This window comes from Lissotriton vulgaris, chromosome 7, assembly GCF_964263255.1.
Source record: "Lissotriton vulgaris chromosome 7, aLisVul1.2, whole genome shotgun sequence".
NCBI classification, from domain to species: Eukaryota; Metazoa; Chordata; class Amphibia; order Caudata; family Salamandridae; genus Lissotriton; species Lissotriton vulgaris.
Genome location: NC_141695.1, coordinates 1,596,627,579 through 1,596,649,662, shown reverse-complemented (window position 1 = coordinate 1,596,649,662; position 22,084 = coordinate 1,596,627,579). Strand labels below are relative to the sequence as shown.

The following is a 22,084-nucleotide window of genomic DNA, read 5'->3' as shown; positions in this document are numbered from 1 at the left end:
TTTTATCCTGAAAAGATCCTGAATAAATAACTTGCTGTGGAAAGCTGAAAGGAGTGCGCCCCATTTCTTTCGTAACAGAAGGAGTGTTTTGGAATATACATATATATATGTGTGTGTGTGTGTGCATATATATATATATGAGAAGCAGTTGCAACCCATAAGTGGTGTCAGCGCTCTGTTATTAGCGTGGTGCGTATCTTCTACGACTGGGCTAGTCGTTAAAATATTGCTCAAAGTTCCCCCCAGGGAAACAAAAACGCACTCTCTCGTCTCGTTAAGTGTACAGCCGTTTATTCTTCAACCAAAACCCAACGCATTTCGCTTCTTGCAAAGCTTGTTCACGCGCATGATAATGTAATATTGTTTATAATTCACATTTAAATATGGGACTTAAATTGACATCAGGAGAATGTTGATACATTATAAGTATGTGTCTATTCAACCTTCAGAACAATTTTTGGTTGTAATAAGTAATTATATTATCGAAACCAATGATCTGTCCTATTTATGAACATGTTACAAGATGTCTACCACATTTCCGTGATGGAAACCATGTGCACTAGGGTGTTGGATTTTAAAAATGGCTGTCAGCACCACGAGACGAGCGTGACCAAGCCGTAATGGCGAAACGCGTCGTGGAGATTTGTTCATCTGCCAAATAAATCCTTTAACTGAAGCTCTGGGTGTCCTGTTTTCTTCGGAAATTTGAAGATTTGTGGAGCGAATAAGGAAGCCTGCTGGTGGCTACAAAAGGACCGCCCGTGACAGCGTGACACTTTTACCAGCACTGGTGGAGATATATATATATATATATATATATATATATATATATATATATATATATATATATATATATTTCTAGGTACACAAATAAAGCGATCACTCGGAGGTCTGCTAACACCAGAGGTTGATTTTAATCCAGGTTACATGTTTCGCTTGCACAACGAAACGCGTAACCTGGATTAAAATCACATATAGAACGTGATTAATAAAGGTTTATGTGACACTTACATTAATGTGATAGGATAATTTAACATAAATGTGTCCCATTGTGAGGTTATTGAATTTGAATGTGTAAACTTATGTTTAAGCATTTGTAGGTGTAAAGAGGATTTATTTCAAGCAGGTGTATTTAGAATTATATCTTCATAATAATTTACAATTTATACAGGTATTAAAGAGCTTTATTTATTGTGTGTGTAGTGAGAAATGTGCATATTCTATAACCCTGTGCACTACAGTTTGGTCCATGCTCACGTTTAGAGTTTAAAATGTAATTTGTATTTAACCTTCCGTGTAGAATGTATGTACTAGTATTTTTTTCCCACTGTAGGTATGGAGAGAGACAGCCTCATTAGTTAGCATAGGAAGTTTTTTTTTTTCTTTAGACAGCAAGGTACGAGAAGACAAAGTTGGCAAGGAGAAGTGCAGTAACGAGCAAGGAGGCGAATTCTCTTGGGGGAGGAGAGGAATGACCAAGGACGAGCGAAGTTGCAACTTATCGATGTGGGAAAGGTGGTCGAAGTATTCAGTTGTACTTGCGCTATGGAAATTCAACAGCAAAGATCATGTGGTATTGTCTACTCTGATTGCAACTGATATTGTATAATGAATGAAGTGAGTTGCAGGAGAGTTATCTTAGATTTTCACAGGGAGCAGACGTATGCTTCTACTTCTGTGGCTTTCTGCTATTTGACCCATGGTTGGAGCATATGCTACTGAAGAGTCCGACAGCTGACACCTTTCTGATTTTACCCTTATCGAATGCTTCTTAGCTTAGGGTTGCACTTTTACAGTATTGTAGGGAGAGGTAGCGTGTTCATGTTTACTTTGGATAATGTTCAGATGTAATGTAAAACTCAATTAGTTTTCCTGATCGTCTGTATCATCATCATAGAGTTATATGTCTGTTTTGCACAATAGAGTAAATCTCTTTAGGAGATTTGGTTTTATCTTGGTCTCTCTGTTTTTATATGATTATGTTCAGATTGGTCTACAATGATTTGTTTCTAAATGTATGATTAAACCCTACCAAACTCAGATTAAGTTGTTGTGTGGATTATTATGAGGCCACAAAGAGGGCACTGAAATGCGATGTTAACAAGTAATGGTTTTCTCCATTTACGACTTGTGCTGCTCAAGCATTCTTACGAAGATATTGTTGAGTTATATCAAATAAAAGCGTTTTTCATCCATCCCAAAATAGTAAGTTTCTCTGTGATCATGTTCCTCTATAAAAACATACAAGTTTGTAGCAATCATGCATTTGGAAGTAATTAGTCAGGAGTCAGGAAGCACCTAAGGCAGTGGGAGATGTTACACATTACCGTCTAAAATAGGAAAAACTGCGCTATCAGATCGTGAAAAAATCAATATTTTTTCATAGTTTAAGAAGCTTGTGTTCCTAGAAACATAGGGCTGCCTCATGCTTATCTAAATCAGGACCACTTTCAAAGGTTTGTATAAAAAAGTGATTTAATAAATAGTAGAACAATGATGAAAAACAATTGAAATTACAGAAAATACGTCTTAGAAAAATAAGATGCAATAAATGTACAATTGTTTTAAAATGTATTGAATTGGAAACCAATCGTTTTTAAATATATAGACACACATACATTTTAAAAATAAATATGGACTGTATATACACTGTACAGGTTTCAACTATATAGCATTTGCTTCTCTTTCTCTCATATATCATTGCTTAATTATTTACAACAAAGAGGCTAACTTGATACCATGTGCAGAATTTACATCATTATTAAATGGTTTTGAAATCCAGGATTACTAATGAGATTCTAAATTGCTACAACAAGATGGAAACGCCAAGGTTCCTTTGCACAGTTCATGTTCCCCTCTCTTACATTCACAAATATAATGTTCGGAAATCCCTGAGTTGAAGTTCAGCCTTGATGGATTTAACTAAGGTCAGTAAAATCACAAGAAATCTTCAAAGCATCCACTGGCTTCAAATACATTCCAACTTTTAACATAGCCATAATGTACAGATAAACGTAAACAATAATTCCAAGCATACAAGAGACAGTACTAAAGTGGCCAGCTCTACTGTGCCTCTGTGTATTCACTGAGCTGGCCATACGTATGTCCACACTATTTACATCCCAATCTAGGATCAATTTCTCCTGGGCCTTTATCTGGTTCTCAGTGAGTGAATTCTCAGATGTGTTGGTGAATTCTGTCCACATAATGAGTCATGAATCCCTCTTTGACCAGCACCTCACATCTGTTTAATTCTGTTCTCCAGCTCGAGAAGCTCCCGATCTATTTCATATGGGAGGTCAGCATTGACTTGTTCTTCAAAGTATTTCTTGATGTCTTCCACCTCCTCTTCCCAGAAGTCCCTGGACAAGTGGAAAAGCTCTGCCATGTTGACATCTTTGAGACCTTTTAAGTTGAAGTCTGTGGTTGTAGGCACATAACCAATGGCAGTGCGCTCCGCACACTCCTCGCCGTTGATCCTTCGGAACATCCACTCCAGAACGCGGGAGTTCTCACCATAGCCGGGCCAGAGGAAGTTCCCTTGTGTGTCTTTACGGAACCAGTTGACATGGAAGATTTTGGGCAGTTTGGCAGCGGGGAAGTGCTCCATGCTCAGCCAGTGGGCGAGGTAGCGGCCGAAGTTGTAACCAAAGAAAGGTCTCATGGCGAAAGGATCGTGCATGATGATTTTACCTGAAAATACAGGGAAATAGGAACACGTCAATCTTATTTTATATTATTTCAGATATACATATTTACATTCAGAGAGGTGGGTTTTACAAGGAAGTATATCCGAGGTATGCTTGCATATGTGGAAACCAAGACATTGAGGTAATTGTCAGTGTGATTGTAAGCATAAGAGGCCTGAGGGATAGACCGTAACCTTTCAGGCTATTAGTCTTAAAGAGGAGCTTTTATAGGAAGGAGAAAATTATTATTTTCAGGCTGAGCAAAGGCAGAAAGAAATGTTCACGTCAGTCAATCATTTGAATGTCGGGGTAGTTTCTGGCGCACAGGTGTCACAGTAGTGCATTTTATAGGGCACACCTGACGTTTGACTCACCTTTGTGCTCTGCGGCTGCTGTTGACTCAGATCTCATGGCCGCCCCCACAAATACTCCATGCTGCCAGTTCAGTGCTTCATAGACCAAAGGAACACCTACAAATCAGAGTAAGGTGTGTTCAGACAAGATTCCTACAATATCTTTATCATGTGCATTTTGTACATAGAACTTAAAGACTTCAACGGCTCAGTGCTATGTCTATACAAGGACATGTCATTTAATAAAAGATTGTTTCGTCGGGCCCTATCTAAAGCCAACAGAACTTCAAAAAAGCTTTGGGTTGCTGTTATCAGTGAAAAAATGTTGGTAATGGGATACAGTTTATGGATGTGAGAGGTGGTTTAAATGGAAATATAGAGGTGCTGATAGTCTGTATTCAGAGCACCTATTTGTTCCTGAGAATTCCTGGTATTTTCTCATAAAATGTTTTCCAGCAGTGCTGAGGAGTGCAGGTACTCTCCCCTTCAATTTAAAGAAGTGCAGGTATGCTGTCCATTTAAAGCACTGGATGTGACAGAGATAGAGAGAGATGTGGTCTTAAAGACGTGCAAACCACATGGGTCTCCAGGTCTCTTGACAATGGGAGATAATTTGATTAGGATTGTAGGCAGAGGGGTTGTTATTCATAATAAGAATACCAGTTACGTATTTAGAGATCTCTACCATTTGTCTCTGTTCAGTTTACTGATAACAGGCGGTAATTAGTTGCAAACTTAAAGTAACTCATTTAAGTGACCACAGAAGAATGAAAGTTTGAGTGAACCCAGGATAGTTCATACCTAGGACCTTCAGGATACAGACAGATTTCTACAATGGACGCGTTGGTCCACTGTGCGAGTTTTGCTACGATTCAGATGGATCATTAATCTCTGATCCTTGAACAAGGGTGTCATAAATGATGTGAAAAATCACTGTTTGAGTTTGAAAGACTGAGACCCAGGTAGGGAAAAAGTTACCCTGAAAAATCCAATGTAAAAATGTGAGGAGATAACTGTGTGTAGGTTAGATGAGAAAATGAGAGGTTAAAAAAAGAAAACAGACACTCAAATACCTAAGGGTATGAACACTGTAGAAGAGATTTGCATATTTCAATGGAGATTCACTATTAGAACACAGAGGCATTAGAGGTGAGTTGTCACAAGAGTAATGTGAAATATATACTGACAGAAAGAGTAGTAAATGCATAATTCACCCTTTACAGAAAACATGATTAGAGCAAGGTCAGAAAACAGAAAAACAGGCTTAGAACACTTACCAAAGAGTGATCATAGTGGAAGAGCAAAGACACAAAATAGAGCTGAACCCCGATTAATCACAATTCTCCAATAACCAATGGATTATATTATTTGCACTTGTTCTAAAATGATTGCTTCCAGATACTTCTCCTTAAGTTGACATTTTTGCTGAGTACAAATATTTAACAGGATCTTTTACTAGTATTAATATTGGTGATTTAGTATCCATGCAAATTAAGTGCAATCCACCAAAAGTTATTTTATACAACATGTCCCAAAACAGTTTCTTTTTTGATTATCTGACTAAACAGTGATTAAATAAACAGCTATTGAACTGAAGGTGTGCAGTATGTCTTCTATTCAAAGTGTTTTAGAATTTTCACCTTTGGGTCTCCGTCCTCCAAAAATTATGCCCTCGATGGGCACGCCCTCAGGGGATTCCCATGCCGGATCAATGATGGGGCACTGGCTGGCAGGAGTGCAGAAACGAGAATTGGGATGGGCACAAGGCTCATCTAGAACGAAAGAAAATATGAGAAGACGTCTGAGCATCAGACACCAAGTCTACGCAATAGAGTTGGAATGCGTTACATGTATACTATAGAGTATTCTCCTCCTTACCACTGTCCTGAGTCCATTCCTTGTTTTTCCATGAGGTCAGAGTCACTCCCGATTCCTCTGTCTTCTCGATGCCCTCCCAGTAGATGCCTCCATCACTGGTCTCCCCAACATTGGTGAAGATTGTGTTCTTCTCGATGGTCTTCATGGCGTTCGGGTTTGTCATTTCTGACGTTCCAGGAGCAACACCAAAAAATCCATTCTCAGGATTAATAGCCCTAAGGTTACCTGCAACGGAGCAAAGCAGTTGATTAGAAAGGAACGGTAGACTTGCGTAGAATGTAGCACACCATTCAAATTACACGTTCATAAAGGTCATCTGTAGCCCTACAATAAGCAGGTTACCTTGTTCATCAAACTTCATCCAGGCAATATCATCTCCCACACACTCAACTTTCCAGCCAGGCAAAGTTGGGTTCATCATGGCCAAGTTGGTTTTCCCACATGCACTAGGGAAGGCGGCTGCAAAATACTTCTTCTCACCATCTGGGTTTGTGATGCCCAATATCTGAGGAAAAAAAGAGTTGGTTGCTTACTACTTAATATAGCATCAATCATTGTACAAAATGGGGAACGCTGCTTTTATCTATAATTCTGTTCATTGAACAAACCAAAGTTTCCCACATGTCTGCAGGAGAACAACATTTTTGGTCCAATATATTTGCCATATTTCTTTTCCAAGAGATAGTTTTAGATGATTCTAACCACTGAGGTGTGTGGTCTAGATTTTTGTGGGCAAGTGGTTTTATGATAAGGTCGATAATTAGTGTATCTGGGCTCTTTATCAATTGATTTGCGTAATATTATACAAGAAGCGCTGCTGTAGACCTGGTGCCTCATCCACCTGTCCTCTATCTATTTGATTCTACTTCAATCATAATCTATTTCCTGCATTTCCATTCCTAGGTCCTCCGACCTCAATTTTACCACCGCCAACTATCCCTGGTTTCCAGATTTCCCACCCTCCACTCCCTTGTTGGTCTCTTTAGTCTTTTGTATCTAGACTTCTACTGCCTGCATGAGTAGTAGAGGAAAGCTGTGTCTTTAGCATTTTAAGAGAGTCCACCATCAGTTACACTCAAGACATAGGAAGAGAATATGCTACTAAATTTGCACTTCGCATCACGCAGCTGTAACAAGTTAAACTCTCACCTAAAAACGTTTAGGTGTAGACCTGGTTCCAGGTCCAAAAGTTTTGTAAGATTTACTGTGGGCAAATCTATCTATGTCTAGAACAACCATGCATGCATTAAGGTGATCTCCACAATATAGGAAGGCAAACTGACCATGCACCAGATCATCTCTGCAGTGCAACGGGCACCTCTGAACTAACACCAGATCAAAGCCTCATAAACACATCTGAGGCGTTGGAGCGCGTCTAGCTGAGACTCCGCGCACCACCAAGCAAGGCTCAGCTGGTGTCATCAGTCTTTCTGCAATTTGAATGTACGTTCATCTCACCCAGTACACAAAGGTGGATGTTACCCGCTTGTCTACACTGGCATTTGTGTTTTACATTTTACGTGGTGACATTTGGCATTTCTATTATATCCAGTTTTGTTCGGTAACTTCTTATGGAGATGAAAGAGCAGCCACTGACTTAGGGCCTAATTTAGATGTTGGTGATTGCACTTGTAATAAGGTTGATGGGAGTTCCCATCTGCCTTATTACATGTGCATTAGGATGTAGTGCATGTGTAATAAGGTGAATAGTATATCCGTCATCTTTGTAATGGAGTAACCATCCACCCAAGTCCACATAAGGCCCTTAGATGTTGTTGGTGTTTTGAGTCTACAGAATATCCCTTTATGCATCTCTTACCAGCATGTGCTCAGCCAGCCATCCCTCCTCCTTGGCAATCCTGCTGGCGATCCTCAGTGCAAAGCACTTTTTCCCCAACAAGGAGTTCCCTCCGTAGCCGCTGCCGAAGGACACGATCTCTCTGCGTTCAGGAACGTGCGCGATGAGCGTCATATCCGGGTTACAGGGCCAGTTGTTCACCAAGGGTTCTGTGGACACACAAGAAGATGCCTCACTAATGCGCCTGGACTCACTGGCCGCATGTCATCTTAGGGATGGGTGTAAGGAAATGACCACACGAACACGTCACTAACATACTTTTCAGTGGTAGGGGGCAGCCGACCGAGTGGAGGCATTTCACAAACTCGCCGCTGCCCAGGGCTCTCAAGACGTCGGTGCCCATCCGGGTCATGATCCTCATGCTGGCCACGACGTACGGCGAGTCCGTCAGCTCAATCCCAATCTTGGACAGGGGCGACCCAATGGGACCCATGCTGAAAGGGATGACGTACATGGTGCGACCTGTGGAACAAAACGGGTTCAAAATGAAGGACAAATATGTAAAACGTATCATTAACAATTTTCTCCCAATCAAAGAAATACACAAATGAAAAATTCCCTAAGCAATTTTGCGATTTAAAAAAGAAAGAAAAGTGATTCTGGTGACTGTCACTGTTAGCATATCTCCCTGAATGATTCTGACTTTTAACCCTCACCTTTCATGCATCCTGGAAACCGGGCCTTAAACGCCTTATCGAAGTCCCCCTCGGACATCCAGCGCCCGAGCTGGCTGGTTCCGGTCTTGGAGAGGGGCACGGTGTCCCTCTGCTCCTGAGTAACGATGACCGTCCTGCTCTCGATTCGGGCCACATCCCTGGGGTCGGTGAGAGCCAGCCAGCTGTGGAAAGAGAGGACGGACTGCGTCAGGACGCGTAGACAAATACCACATAGAAAGCGTACCATGAAGAATGCCGTGGAGCACTGTGAATGAGTGTGAATCATAGGGCCAGCACACGTGCAGGGAATGTGCTCCACTGGTGACTGATTTGGATAAAGTAATGGAGTATATTTGTAAAAGCTTCTTATCCCCCACCAGATCTTAACATGAGCTCGAGGTTGCACTAGGGACCCACCAGCGCTCATTGAAGACCAGCACTCATTTTTCTTTAAGAAACTTTGACCCAGAGCAAAATAAAACACAAAACGAGGAAAGGAGGACGGTAGTTACGGAAAAAACGAAGTCAGGGGCAAAAAGTGAGACAAAGAGGCAATGAGTGTTGGGCGGTCGATTAAAAGGGTCATGAAGTGGGATCAAGACTGGGTAGATTTGGTTCTCGCTCCATCCCCACCCCCCCCCCCCGCCCCAGCTCCGAGAGCACTGGCGCTGGGGTCTGAACTAAACGTTCGGCCACAGCAGCAATTCTTTTACAAATTAAGCACTGCCCCCGAACCACCGCTTTCACTGCTGCTCCACCCTAGTTTCCTCCTGTATTTCAGAGTGGTGACGTGAAAATGATGTACATATCCGTGAAATAAGTTTTTTAAACTGCTAGGCTTAAAGGATTTGGGCATTATTAGTCTAGGGAGAAAACTAATATTCGCTTAAGCCTCCAGGGCACTTTGAACAGGGGTTCCCATAATATTCCCTTCTGCCTAATAAGGCAGCTACTAACAGTAAATGAGCAGACTACCCCCAATTTACAAATGTCAACGGTATGTGTGAGTGAGTGGGTTTATCAGTGAGGGAACGAGCCAGTCAGTCGATCTGTATGTAAAAGACATGTTACACTCTATGCTGCTACATATGTGGCACTGGAGGCAAGACTACTAAAGAGAAGGCTTAATTAAGAGCGGGTCGTGATCTAAACAAGTGTTTACAGGACACAGAGCCCACCCTTGCCCGGCAGAGGGCGCCCTTCACTCACCAGTTCTCATACTTGCTCAGCCTCTTCACCATGCCGCTCTCCTCCATGAGCGCCAGGATCCTCTCGTTCTCCCCCTCGGACCCGTCACAGATGTGGATGCTCTCGGGCTGGCAGACCCTGGCATTGCCCACCACAAAGGCCCTCGCGTCTGGGCTCAGGCTGTTCAGGTCCCCCTGGACCATCCTGCTGGGGATCTTCAGCTCGGTCTGCAGCAGGGGCGCCATCTTAGGGGAGACCGAAGAGCGTCAGCATTGCACCAATTATTCATTTAAATCAAGGAAATGAGGGACAGATAGGAAAGGCGGGAGATACCCTTCCCCTCGGCTCCCAACTAGAGTTTTCTCGACTGACACCGTTAACGAGCAACCAACACCTGCCCTGTTTGATAAATGCCGGCAACACCCTGCCAGGAGGATGCGACCAAAGATGCTGAGCTCAGTATGTTTCGGGCACCACCACTAGCAACACTTGCGTGGCACACACACACCACCTGGAGTGTCCTTGGGCAGTTTGTTGAATGTAAAGCATGGTGGTGAAGTGTCCTTTTCATATTAACAGCACCAATACCACACATCTCCAATCTCAAAGAATCACAAACTGGCCGTTGAGGGCCTGTAACACTTCTTGGTAAAGTGTAATGCGGGATTGAAGCAGAGAGAGAATGCAATAGTGCTTAATTTGAGACGGTGGTTGCAGGAGAGGGGCCCACTGGCACTCATTCTAGGGGTCTGGCAATTATTTTTCCTAATTAGACTTTAGACCAGAGCAAAGAGCGGGAAAAGCACAAAGGGGGGAAAGAAAGAAGAGAAAGACAGAAAAACAGTGACAGTTTTCCGCATAATTATGGATTTGACCCAGAGCAAAACGCGGGGAAAGCACATGGGGGAGAAGAGAAAGAGAGAAAGAGAGAAAAACAGTGACAGCGTTCAGCATAATTTTTTGCTGCATTTGCCACATAACCCATCTGCTTCATAATCTGCATATTTAAACAACAAAAAATGGTGTTTCTAGCTCATACGGATCAAAAGTTGCCAAAATCGTGGCGACCCATGTCGACAATCAGTGGAAAGCCCTATGCAAAGATTCACTGGTCACCTTTTAAATGGCCTATTACTCTATTTGGATGTTAAACTGGTACTTTTACGTCTATATAATATATGTTTGTTCAGTAATACTATCGCAAAAGGTACTGCACAGGGTCGCATAATGTGTCTTTTCTTTATGTATAATTTAGTCAACCTTGCCGCATAATTTGCCCCCCCCCCTTATATAATTCCTGGTTATAGCCTATTTCAACAAAAGGGCATGGAGTGAGAAACAAAGCGAAAGGCCGCATAGTTCAAAGGGGGGGGCGATAGGAAAGAGTGATAATAAGAAGGGGGAAAGGAGGGGGCCTGCATGAGCTCTGCGTGTAGTGCCTCTATTAGCTCGTTCGGTCCCTGCATGAACAAAGTGTCGTTCCTGCATAAGCCCCGGGTGGTCCCTGCATGAGCTCCGTGTGGTGTGTGCACGAGCGCTGCACATCTCTGCGTGACCGTTGTGGTATCCATGTATGAGCTCCGTGGTGTCCCTGCAGGAGACCCATGCGGTCCCTGCATGAGCTCCGCTCAGTCCCTGCATACGCTCTGTGTCCGCACTGTCCCTGCCTTAGCTCCGTGTGGTTCCTGCCGGTGAGGCCAGGGCCTGAGTGGATCGAGCTCACGTGCCGCACACACAGAGGTGCAGCTCCTCTGCACTCCCGATTGGACGAGGTATTTTACACATAACTTATATATCCATATACGTACGAATACTACATATCTTATAAGCACAAATTTCAATTGCTGACCCTAAATATCTTAAATATCGGTTACAAGTATGGAGGGGCGCGTTTTAACATTTTACCCCGGGTTCCATTTTTTTACCCCATACAGTCGCGGAGAGCAGAAACGACAGGCCCCGGCCGAGTAATTGTGAAAGTGAAACAAAATGAACAGCGTGAAACTCCAAGAAGTCAGGGTGAGGAATCGGATATCCCGCAAGAACAGACGTGCACAGCACAGCGATGGGTAAATAGCGGAATATAAGAGATATAAGAGATATTCTCATAATAATTAATGTGCGCTATTTAAGCTCCAGCATGGCTCAGTCACAAGTAAAGCCACCTGGAACACCTCGGTGCCACTGCATCAGGTGCAGTGGCACCGAGGCCCAGTGCCCCAAGTACCCTGGCTATTGCTGTAATTTACTAGTAATGGGGGGGGGGGCATTTTCCTTGCATGCAAAAGGCCCCCGGCACCCTTACTACACCATTGATCGTGAAATGGCGCGTGTGCTCAAGTTCACACGGAATGTGTAGTCCCCTTAGCACACTTAATTGTCATCACAAGTATTGTGTTCGACACGGTGTCCCATGATATTCTACTTCATCGCCTGAGTAGTGCAGGCATAGGGGGCACCGTGTTGAAATGGTTTACCAACTTCCTCAGACAAAGAAAACAGACTATTCTCCTAGGTCCACATCACTCTGAGGCAAGAGAAGTTCAATCTGGGGTACCTCAGGGCTCTAGCCTAAGCCCCATATTGTTTAACCTATATATGGTCCCCCTAATGAAACTTATCTCCTCTTTTGCTATCAGCTCAATAGCTTACGCCGATGACACTCAACTAGTTGTAATCCTAGATGAGGACGCGGCAATTGCTGAACGTTCCCTCAGAGATTGTCTGAAGGCCACTTTTGAGTGGATGAACATAAACCACCTGAGATGCAACACTGCAAAGACGGAAATTTTACCCTTTGGGAAAAATAATCTGTTTTCTCCCCAAACCTGCTGGCCACCTAATGCTGAAGCCCCGCCGAGCACCATAAAGAGTGCCCGAAATTTAGGAATTAAAATTGACGAGGCACTATCCTTCAAGCAACAGACCAGTGAAGTGGCTGGCTCCTGTTTCAATATCATCAAAAGTCTTCGGAAATTCTTCGACTTCCTCCCCCTACCAGCAAGGAAAACAGTAGCGGTGGCATTGATTACATCTAGGTTGGACTATTGTAACGGACTGTATGTGGGTGCCAACAAGGCCCTCCTACATAAGCTGCAGATGGTGCAAAATACTGCAGCAAGGCTGGTGCTAAAAATGCCAAGAAAATCCTCAGCATCCGCAGCACTTGACACCCTCCACTGGCTCCCTATCCAAAAGAGAATTCTATTCAAACTACTGATCATCTCTTTCAGAGCATTCCATAAAAGAGGCCCTACCTACCTGATTAACAAATTCAATCGCTACCACCCCGGACGTCATCTAAGATCTGCTACTGCCAACCTAATGACTATCCCAAAGTTTCGATTGGCCACTAGAGGGGGAAAGTCCCTGGCGGTCAAAGGCTCTAGAGCGTGGAACACACTCCCACCTCAAATTCGTGAAATCTCCTGTGAGAGCAAATTCAGGAAAGCCATTAAAACCTGGATTTATAACCAAACTGCCTCCACCTGCAAAACCCTGGTCTAATATCTACTTTAGGGGCTATTACATCTCCCTTCCGCCTATGAACCACACAAATTGAACCTAGCGCCAAGATGCTCCTCGGAGCGATAGAGCACTATATAAAATCCCCCCAAACATAAACATAAACATATTGCATGTAGTCTCAACGCCCCTCACCTGAGGTGTGAACTGGTGACTACTTTCGAGTTATGTACATATGTGCCCGACTGTCAACACATATTGCATTCAGGCCTCTGGATGAAGCATCTGAACAAGTTTGATGCTGAAGTGCACACGGGTGGAAAGAGGTCTGCGAGCTCTTTCTTTAAGGTGCTTCTAACGAGGCCGATTTGTCCTGTAAAGTCAGACGGATGCGTCGGTGATGCTGGGAAAGAATGCACGACTATAGTTTCCCGTTGTGAATTTCTTCTGCTGATGGTGAGACAGCTCAGCTGGCTGAGAGCCAATGCTGCGATATGCCTTTTCCTAACAGAACTGACTCTTCCCTTCATCTGCCTGAGGTCGATAACTATCGTACCTATAAGTTGTGATGTGAGAAGAGCTCTTGTATAAGAGACGGAAGCCCCCCCCCCTCCCCCCCCCCTCCATTTGCCACCCGCAGTTGACGACTTTGTAAAAACTTATACCAGGCGAGTAGAATTGTTGTCAACAGTATAAAATAAACCCTAAATTTATACACAGTCCTTCGTGCATCAACATTCAAGAAAGAAAGAAAGAAAGAAAGAAAGAAAGAAAGAAAAGAAGACAGTACTCTGCAGGTAACATAAAATCTAAATTAATTATAATGTGACAAAGTTACCATTGTATTCTGCTCAGCGCGAAATACATATTCGTGTGGAAAATACTCAGAAACAATACAAAGACCAAGGTGACTAATAGATTGACAATTAAAAGAAAACATGCACGCATTACATATTTTAAAGCATGATCTAAATTAAGTATCTTTCCGCTTCATTGTTTTACTTACTTTTTCTTTCTTGTAAAAATCAGCTCCGCTCTCTTTCTCAGTTCGTCGAATTTCCTCCGAGATCTTCGGGGTCTCCCTCGGTTCTTGGGGTCTTCTCTTCCCTTGCTCTTCAAGTCTTGTTGGCTAAAGATGCTCCTGGCCTCTATTAATAGTCGTTGAGGGCACGTCAACCCCCTCCTTCAAGTATAGGCCCGCCTCTGACGTCAGAGAGCGACGTCCAGCCACTTGGAACGCGGCCCATAACAAACAACTGTAGACTTAAGTACAAAGGGCCTCAAACTGTCTACGAAAAATAAGGCCCCCGGCGGCTAATCATTGATCAGATTATTGGTCGTTGAGTCCAGTGGTGTTTTTGTCCTGTTGACGGACTACCGGAGTGACGCTTTCATACGTTGTGTACTTGACCTTTAACCTACTCGGATTGTGATGCAGGAGATCTGCCTGTTTCTGGATTGCAGGTGAGGTGACAACAACAGCCCTGAATCAGGACGCTGCCAACTGCACGTAATGGCAGCGCGAGCGCGCATGCGCAACGAGGAGGCCCGTCAGGGGTGTGTTTGCTGACTTTGGACACGTTTTCTGGACGCGGCCGAAGTACAGTGTGGGACTGAAAGAAACAGAAAGGTGCAATGTTAGCAGAATTAGGCGGTATATTCAGGCTCGAGGAGTAACTCAGGGCCCTGTAGCAGCAGCGCACAGCAGGCTCCACTAGGCATTTAATATGGAATAGTGTTGTGTACCCCATTGGCAAGCCTCAACATTTCAACATGTGCAACTGACATAGCTGCCAAGGTTTCAGATTGCTTATGTGTGACATTTTCATAAATTCAGTGTAATTATGGGTGACATTCGACTGTGAGTGACACTTTCTCGCTAGCAAAAATCAAGCAATGAAGATGAGAAAAAAAATTATCAGAAATTACGCCAATTGGAGCAACTAGAAACTCAAAGAAGATCGTTAAACTGCTTCAAAGCAACATAAATAGAAGGGCACTAATGGGAGTCTGTCCAGGCTTTCCACGTGGGAGCTCTATTAGTTAATGCACTGAACCACAGAGCCAGAGAATTGAATCCTGGTCGGTGCAGTGGTGAATAGTGACTTGTGTTTGTTTAGTGCTACAAGGTCCCAGTCTTATGAGTGACATCCAACTGCCATATGTGTGACACTTTCTCATGAGTAAAACCAAGCAATGAATTGCACAGAAAGACATACAATATAAACAATTAGATCTTTTTGCGAAATGAGAAGTCTTAAAAGTATCTTAGCACCGGTCCCACAGTCTCACAGAAAATGCCCGCATTGCACAACAGTAAGTGCTCTGTTGCTGGACTCACCATTGCTACCAGAAGTAAGTCCCCACTGCAGTGTCTGACTGAGGCAGAGAGCTTCTTTGCCCCATGTTTTTGGTAGGGGTGGGCGGAATTTGCGTAGTCGCGCTACACAAAGGTCTGTTAAACGGTAAAAAATGTACTAGCACGTAGAGTTCCGCGAACACTCGGAATTGCTTGTTCCGCCCATTCGCAATGCTTATTTCCTGTTTGTGAACGCTGTTTGCGTGCTCGGCGAAAAATATCTCACGGACCCGCCTTTTGAAAGCGTGAGCAAGCAAACAATTCTAAGAAGCTGTGGATCACGGAATTTTTACCTAAATTACCCAAATTCCGCAAATTCCATGAGCGGAACGGAATTTACCACCCAGACCTAGTTTTTGGTCACGAGACCAAGAGAGCTTGCTGGCAGTGCTCATGAAGTCTAGAAGTGGTTGCAACTTGCCGTCGCAGCTTTAGTGCCCCAGCTTTGGTGCCCCACTCCAACGTTGCTCAGCTCACCCTTTGCTCTTCGACTTCTCATCCGCCCGCCCAGCTTCTAGGCTTCCAGCTCTCCTCCACAACAGATCAGGCAAGTGGGGTTGATCCTGGTGCTCTCAAGTTGGGGGCATACCTCAAAAGAGTGAATCGGGGTAGCACAGAGCGTCGCACCATATGCAGCCCTCTGCGAAAACCCTGCACAGCACCGCATCATATAAGCAGTGCACAGCGAACAGTAAAAAGCAACAAAGTAACAAAGAGCAAGAAAGAACGAGGAATAACAAGGAACAATAAATAACATACTATAAAGAATAGTAAATAACAAAGAACAGAGGGGATAAGGGGGAAAGGAACATGCCAACCCATCATTATTAAAGATATGTTTATTTAGACGATTGGCCTTTAAACAATTTAACAATTTATGTCCATTACTTTATTAAATATCTTATGAAACATTTTTTAAACGAAAATAATATGCATAATAAATGGTCACTTTCATCTAATACGTTATAAGAATCTGCCCATTTAAAATTTACATTCACATAAAATATCTAAAGCTAGTCCCTTAAAATACACAAACCTTCATAAATACTAAAACTCTATCAACATTGTGCTGAGTGCTGTCATGAATCGCCCAATGGCACATGCTATAACTAAAAAGTGCATGTCAGTTAATAGTTCTGCAGCATTCCCACGGGTCATGATCCCATATTTCAGAAATATTGGGCGTAAACACCATCTCCGCTGTTGTTTAATTTTTAACCGCATCTCTGCGGCGATAATTTTTACGCTACGCAGCTTTTTTCAAAAAGCCGCGTTAGATGACGAGCTCAGCTCGTCATCCGCACACGCCCCCCGTGGCTGATGACGAGCTGAGCTCGTCATCAGCATCGAAGGGGTTAAGTAGTCCAACAGAATTTGCAATTTATCACATTTTGTGTTCAAACCACAAGTACATTTTCCTCCTGTATGGATTAATTTTGCTTTTACCAAATCAATTGTCATACAGAAGTTGAGTCCAATTTTCACTTGCTCAACAATTCATTTCTTAGTAGCTGATTTGGTAAGATATCCACATACGAAAAACTCATTTTATTTAGCCATTAGTTTAACATAAAATGTACCAATTTTTCCACAATTTAATAATGATAGTCACATTTGTAGGATAATGCTTTGCCCCGCGTTTCAACTCTCTCTTGCAGATTCCGATTTGTAGGTTCTGTGGACACAACGTTACTTTAATTTATTTACAGGTGACACCCACTTTGATCCTAACACTTTTTGCCCATTTTAGTTCACTTTGCACAATTTTATTCTTGCACCACTGAGAAACTTCTGTACCTCCTCCCCACTCAATTTTCCCCAGAATCTTCTTAATGTTTTTGCAGCCAGTATATTCCAGGATATCATGCCATTTTCTAGTCTTATAAATACTTCAAACACATCCCCTCCTTGGCACCCCACTTATTTTTGCCACTAATGTATAGCAGTTTGGCTCCATATTGTAATTGCGGGGGGATTATTGTTACATAAGCTTTTGGGACTGGTCTGTAAGACATTTCTCCGAAGGCCTTGTTGAATGTTTTCAGGCCACTCACCGAGGTCATAGCCCTGGTCTTCAGTGCCTCTAAGTGTATTTTCCATTTCAAGGACATCTCAAACCAGACTCCAAGATACTTATATTTGTTAACTAATTCAAGTTTCTCTGAACCTAGGTGCCAATTAAATTTACTTTTAGCCTTACCAAAGCAAAGTAGTTATATTCATATTTACTGTTAGTTTTTCCGGTCTACAGTAATCCTCGAATTTATCTAGTTTCCTTTGCAGGCCTATTTCTGTTTGGTCTAGAATCCCGAGGTTGTCTGCATACAGAAGGCATGCCACATGTTTGCCATTCATTTTGGGACTAAATCCATTTGCAGCAGCTAAAGTCACTGTCAGATCGGCAACAAATAAGGAGAAGAGTAAGGGGGTTAATACACATCCCTATCTCAACCTGTTATTTATTTGTATTTTATGTGTAAGAGTCTCCACAGTGTCCATGATGACCTGGGCGCAGTTGCTCCTATGTAGCTCCTGGATTAGCCTTAAGAGGTCTTTTGGGATGCCTTGTTTTTTTTCCATTGCCTCCCGTAGGCGATTTCTATCTACCAGATCAAAAGCTGCGTGGAAGGCTATAAAATAGCAAAATAGACCGCCCCTCTGCTCAACAGACTTACATGCAATGGACCAGAGAGAATAACAGTGGTCAATTGACAAGTGTCGTTCTTTAAATCCCCCCTGTTCTGGTGGCACTATGCAATTAACATCAGCCCATTCCTTTACCATTCCCAAGATTATTTTTGCAACTATTTTTTGTAGACTATTTTTAGGTTTCGCCTATTATCATTCGCTTGCGAATGTAATAGGCGAGAATTCAAGTGCTCCATCGACTCGTCAAACCACTGCGGTTTTTTCACAGTGCATGTGAGTCACGTGACCACAAAAGCGTGTCACGTGACCACACAAGCACACGCATCTCCCTGATCCGCCTGCCACACTTCTCCTCCCCTCGCTCGCATTCCCGCCCCCCCACCAGGCTCTCCCGCCCCCATCCGGCTTCCCTCCACACATCTCCCTAATCCGCCTGCCACACTTCTCCTCCCCTCGCTCGCATTCCTGCCCCCCCACCAGGCTCTCCCGCCCCCATCCGGCTTCCCTCCACGCATCTCCCTAATCCGCCTGCCACACTTCTCCTCCCCTCGCTCGCATTCCCGCCCCCACCCCCCCACCAGGCTCTCCCGCCCCCATCCGGCTTCCCTCCGGCCATTTGCCAGCATTGCGAGGCCATTTGCCAGGAGCTCTCCCCCGCCCGCAGCTTGACAATGTAAACTCCTATCGCTACAATACGTATCAGTTTGCAGTTAGTAATCTCTCTTAAACTGCCTATGCACTCCCACCCACACAGAAATAGTACTGCGACTTCCTCATTTCTATCTATGTTTGCATCTGTTTCTCACTAGAGCTAGGGGTTGCACACGCTTCCCCTGGCACAGTCGTACTCCGTTAACATATTGGATTCTACGCATGCCCGCCCAGTGAAGCCCCCAGGCACCTCGGGTGTAACCCCACCCTCTCGCAGATGCGGGACTGCGGGACTCCTGATTACGGTTACTAAAGGACTTGTAATGCAGTCTGTTCTCTAGGAACGTTTTCCTTGCCATCAAGTCCAATGGAACAGTATTTGAAATGTGCGGCAGTGGCCGACTGCATCACCACATGCCGCCGGAGCTTAACGCAGGAACTTTTAACCACAGCGGGCAGCACCTCATCTGTTTACTTGTTATGTAGTGAAATGTGCGACAAGGTGCGTGGCAAAATTAAGAGTGGGTTTGTGACAAAATCTTAATTGAGGGCGTTCGCTCTACACGCATGACGCTGACATTCTAAGCATTGACTCTTGAGGCTAGAACCAAAATCGTTCATTGTGATGATATGAAAGTCCTGGGTTCAAATCCAGGCACGGCCATCCCACCCCTTCATCCTGTCAAGGTCAACCAAAAAATAACAGGCAGTCCCGTATGAGCTCACCAGAGAGGGGAATCATGTACTCTCGATCAAAGCGCTATAGCGCATTCCCGTTTGAGATGCTAATCAACAACCAGTCAAACATCACTGGCTCAGGTTTCATCATCGGGGCGGCCCCAGAAAGCAGGCACATAATTATATTATTGACATTTCTCGGGCATGGGCCTTGGAGTACGCTTTACACACTAGAACCACCACTCCCCTCGGCCCCTCCCCTACAGGAAGGCTCTGACATGCACCACACCCCCTCCCGGGAGCTCCTGCCCGGCCTGTGGTGCAGGCGAGAGGCAGTCTTGACTTCTTTGCCAGTCTCTGGGCCACTTAGATTTCTGTGGGAATCCAAAAAGGCCTTAAGCAAAACAAGCACTGCCGTTGCCAATAGGTTTCGCATTTGGAAAGTTGGAGCTATTGGTTTTGTAAATGGCATTTTATATTTATATATCGTTATTGGCATTGTCAATAACAATATATAAATATAAAATGTCATTTACAAAACCAATAGCTCCAACTTTCCAAATGCGAAACCTATTGGCAACACCAGTGCTTGTTTATATTTTCACTTTCAGATAGGACTATACGAGTCTGCATTGTAGGGGACGCAATATATCTCTCTACACATTTTTTACCATCCTTTTGAGAGTAGATGAGGATCTCCGGGCCTGAAGAAATGCTGTTGATCCTTTTGGATAATTGAGGGCATGAAACATGTTGACCACCTCCACACCTACACACAACACTTTGAGCTGCAGCAGGTATAATTTTCCATGCCAACCATGACTTTGACAGTCGGTTGTTTTGATTGGTAGCAGAGGAATCCATTGAATAAAATTGGTTTTGGATCCCCCTACCTATTTTTAAATCACACTTTTTGTTTCCCACCTCTAGTCACTACCCCAGACGCCCCCACACCACACCTTAGCTTCACAGCAGCAATCAGAAAAGACCTCTGGCAAAGAGCCCCCTGTCAGGCCCGTTTGGCATTGCAACGCCAGCCCATAGAGGAGTTGCCCCATGATAAAGCATGACATCCTTTGGGGTGTGTGAGGGCCCTTGCTTCTTATTGGAGCTACTCCACTTTTAGTTTCCATTCTTTATCAGGAACACCTGCTTTCTAACCCTCCTTCCCCTCTCCCCCTGCTTCCGTTTGTGGCCGCAAAAAAGAGTAATAGCATGTACAAATGCAATTTTGCGAGTCACTGACTCACAAAATAGCATTTGTAGGTCTCGCTATTAGGAAGGGGCGTCCTTTCCTAATAGCGAGTCACCATGTAATGTACCAGTGTTTAGCGACCATATTTGCGGCCACAAAACACTCGCTGTTTACCACCTACTTCAAGTATCTTGGAAAATATTTTTTAAGAGCAGGGTGGGGTCCCAGAGACAACTGCCTGCTCTTAAAAAAAATTAAACTGGAAAGTTTCATTTTTCTTTTTTATATGCATACCATTTTCCTTTAAGGAAAACAGGCTGCATTAAAAAACAAAACTTCTATTAAAAAAGCAGTCCCAGACATGGCGGTCTGCTGAGCCCAGTGGGCCACCAACCCTGGGAGGCCCTGTCATTCCCAATGGGCTCGCAAATTGCGAGAGGCTCATTAATATTCATGAGCCTCGCAATTTGCGACCCCATTGGGAAAAGCAAACAGTGTAAAACACACTGTTGTATATGCAAAATAGTGCATCGCAAATTTCGAGGCCCAAATGACTCGCAATTTGCGATGCGCTATTTTGCAGGCCATACATCTGCCCCAAAATGATTTGCATTGCTAATGCTTGTTTTAATGTATAACATGAATGCAAAAGTGAACCCTCACAAATTTTGTAAGCAGAGTTTACTTTTGGTTTTATGTATAAAACAAGCAGTTTTTGTAAAATTACTAAATGACTTTGTAAAATAGTAAAACATAGCTGACAAGTGGCTTACTGTCAGCAGAACACCTTACGCCAATTTGGGCTTTGCAACAAACAGCACTCTGCATGCCTGGTTTTTGTGTCCAAAACACCATTATTGAAAAGAAAACTAAAAGTCCCAAAAATGCAGGTGACTGCATCTTTGCAAAGGATGTGCCACTGCTCAGAATTATGTGCAGCACTTTTTCTTTAATAACGTCTGATCTACTGAAGCTAAAAACAAGATTTTATTTTTTGGGGAAATCTTCAAATTATGCAGCAGCTGGGGCATTATCTGTCATGTAAAGAATACATTCTTACGCAGAAAATCCAGCAGCCACAGATAACCATAATAACTGTGGGCATGATTAAATCTCAGTGCCAATTGTCATACTTCTGAAATGCAATATGACATGTTTTACATGACTTTCTCGTTTTTTGCTTGTGGGCAATCAAGGGTTAAACAGCCCAGCGGGTGAGAGGGCAGAGACAGTCTTTAAAATGCAGATGCTGGCATGTCACTGCTAAATGTCTAACATTAACAATTCTAGGATAAACAAATGTGTGTGTTAAAAAGATATCTGCCAGAACAATGCGAACAGCAGCAGCAGCTACAGTGCCTAAAGAGACAGGGAACGGGGAAAACAGAGTGCTGGTAGCCCCTTCCTGTGGCCCCCCCTGGCCTAGAAGTTGGTGTTATTTGGGTGCCTGAAATGGGCCCTGCCT

The 22,084-nt window shown here is 43.7% G+C and overlaps 1 protein-coding gene across 1 annotated transcript; it reads right to left on the bottom strand.

Annotated features, from left to right (window-relative positions):
* Positions 1-2,457: 2,457 nt before the first annotated feature.
* LOC147706062 (phosphoenolpyruvate carboxykinase, cytosolic [GTP]-like) lies at positions 2,458-14,452 on the bottom strand. Its single transcript, XM_086932509.1, has 10 exons — positions 14,094-14,452; positions 9,644-9,867; positions 8,435-8,616; positions 8,037-8,240; positions 7,740-7,927; positions 6,263-6,425; positions 5,921-6,145; positions 5,683-5,814; positions 4,064-4,159; positions 2,458-3,693 (listed from the first exon to the last, which is right to left on the bottom strand). Exons 2-10 carry the CDS (start codon positions 9,865-9,867, stop codon positions 3,239-3,241), a joined length of 1,869 nt encoding a protein of 622 aa, XP_086788635.1. The 5' UTR covers positions 14,094-14,452; the 3' UTR covers positions 2,458-3,238.
* Positions 14,453-22,084: the final 7,632 nt, after the last annotated feature.

Excerpts from the sequence above, each read along its gene's own strand:
- LOC147706062 (XM_086932509.1), bottom strand. The coding sequence starts at position 9,867 with ATGGCGCCCCTGCTGCAGACCGAGCTGAAGATCCCCAGCAGGATGGTC. Across the intron at positions 8,617-9,643 it reads CTGAGCAAGTATGAGAACTG|CTGGCTGGCTCTCACCGACC; the intron begins GTGAGTGAAGGG and ends CTCTTTCCACAG. Across the intron at positions 5,815-5,920 it reads GGAATGGACTCAGGACAGTG|ATGAGCCTTGTGCCCATCCC; the intron begins GTAAGGAGGAGA and ends CTTTCGTTCTAG.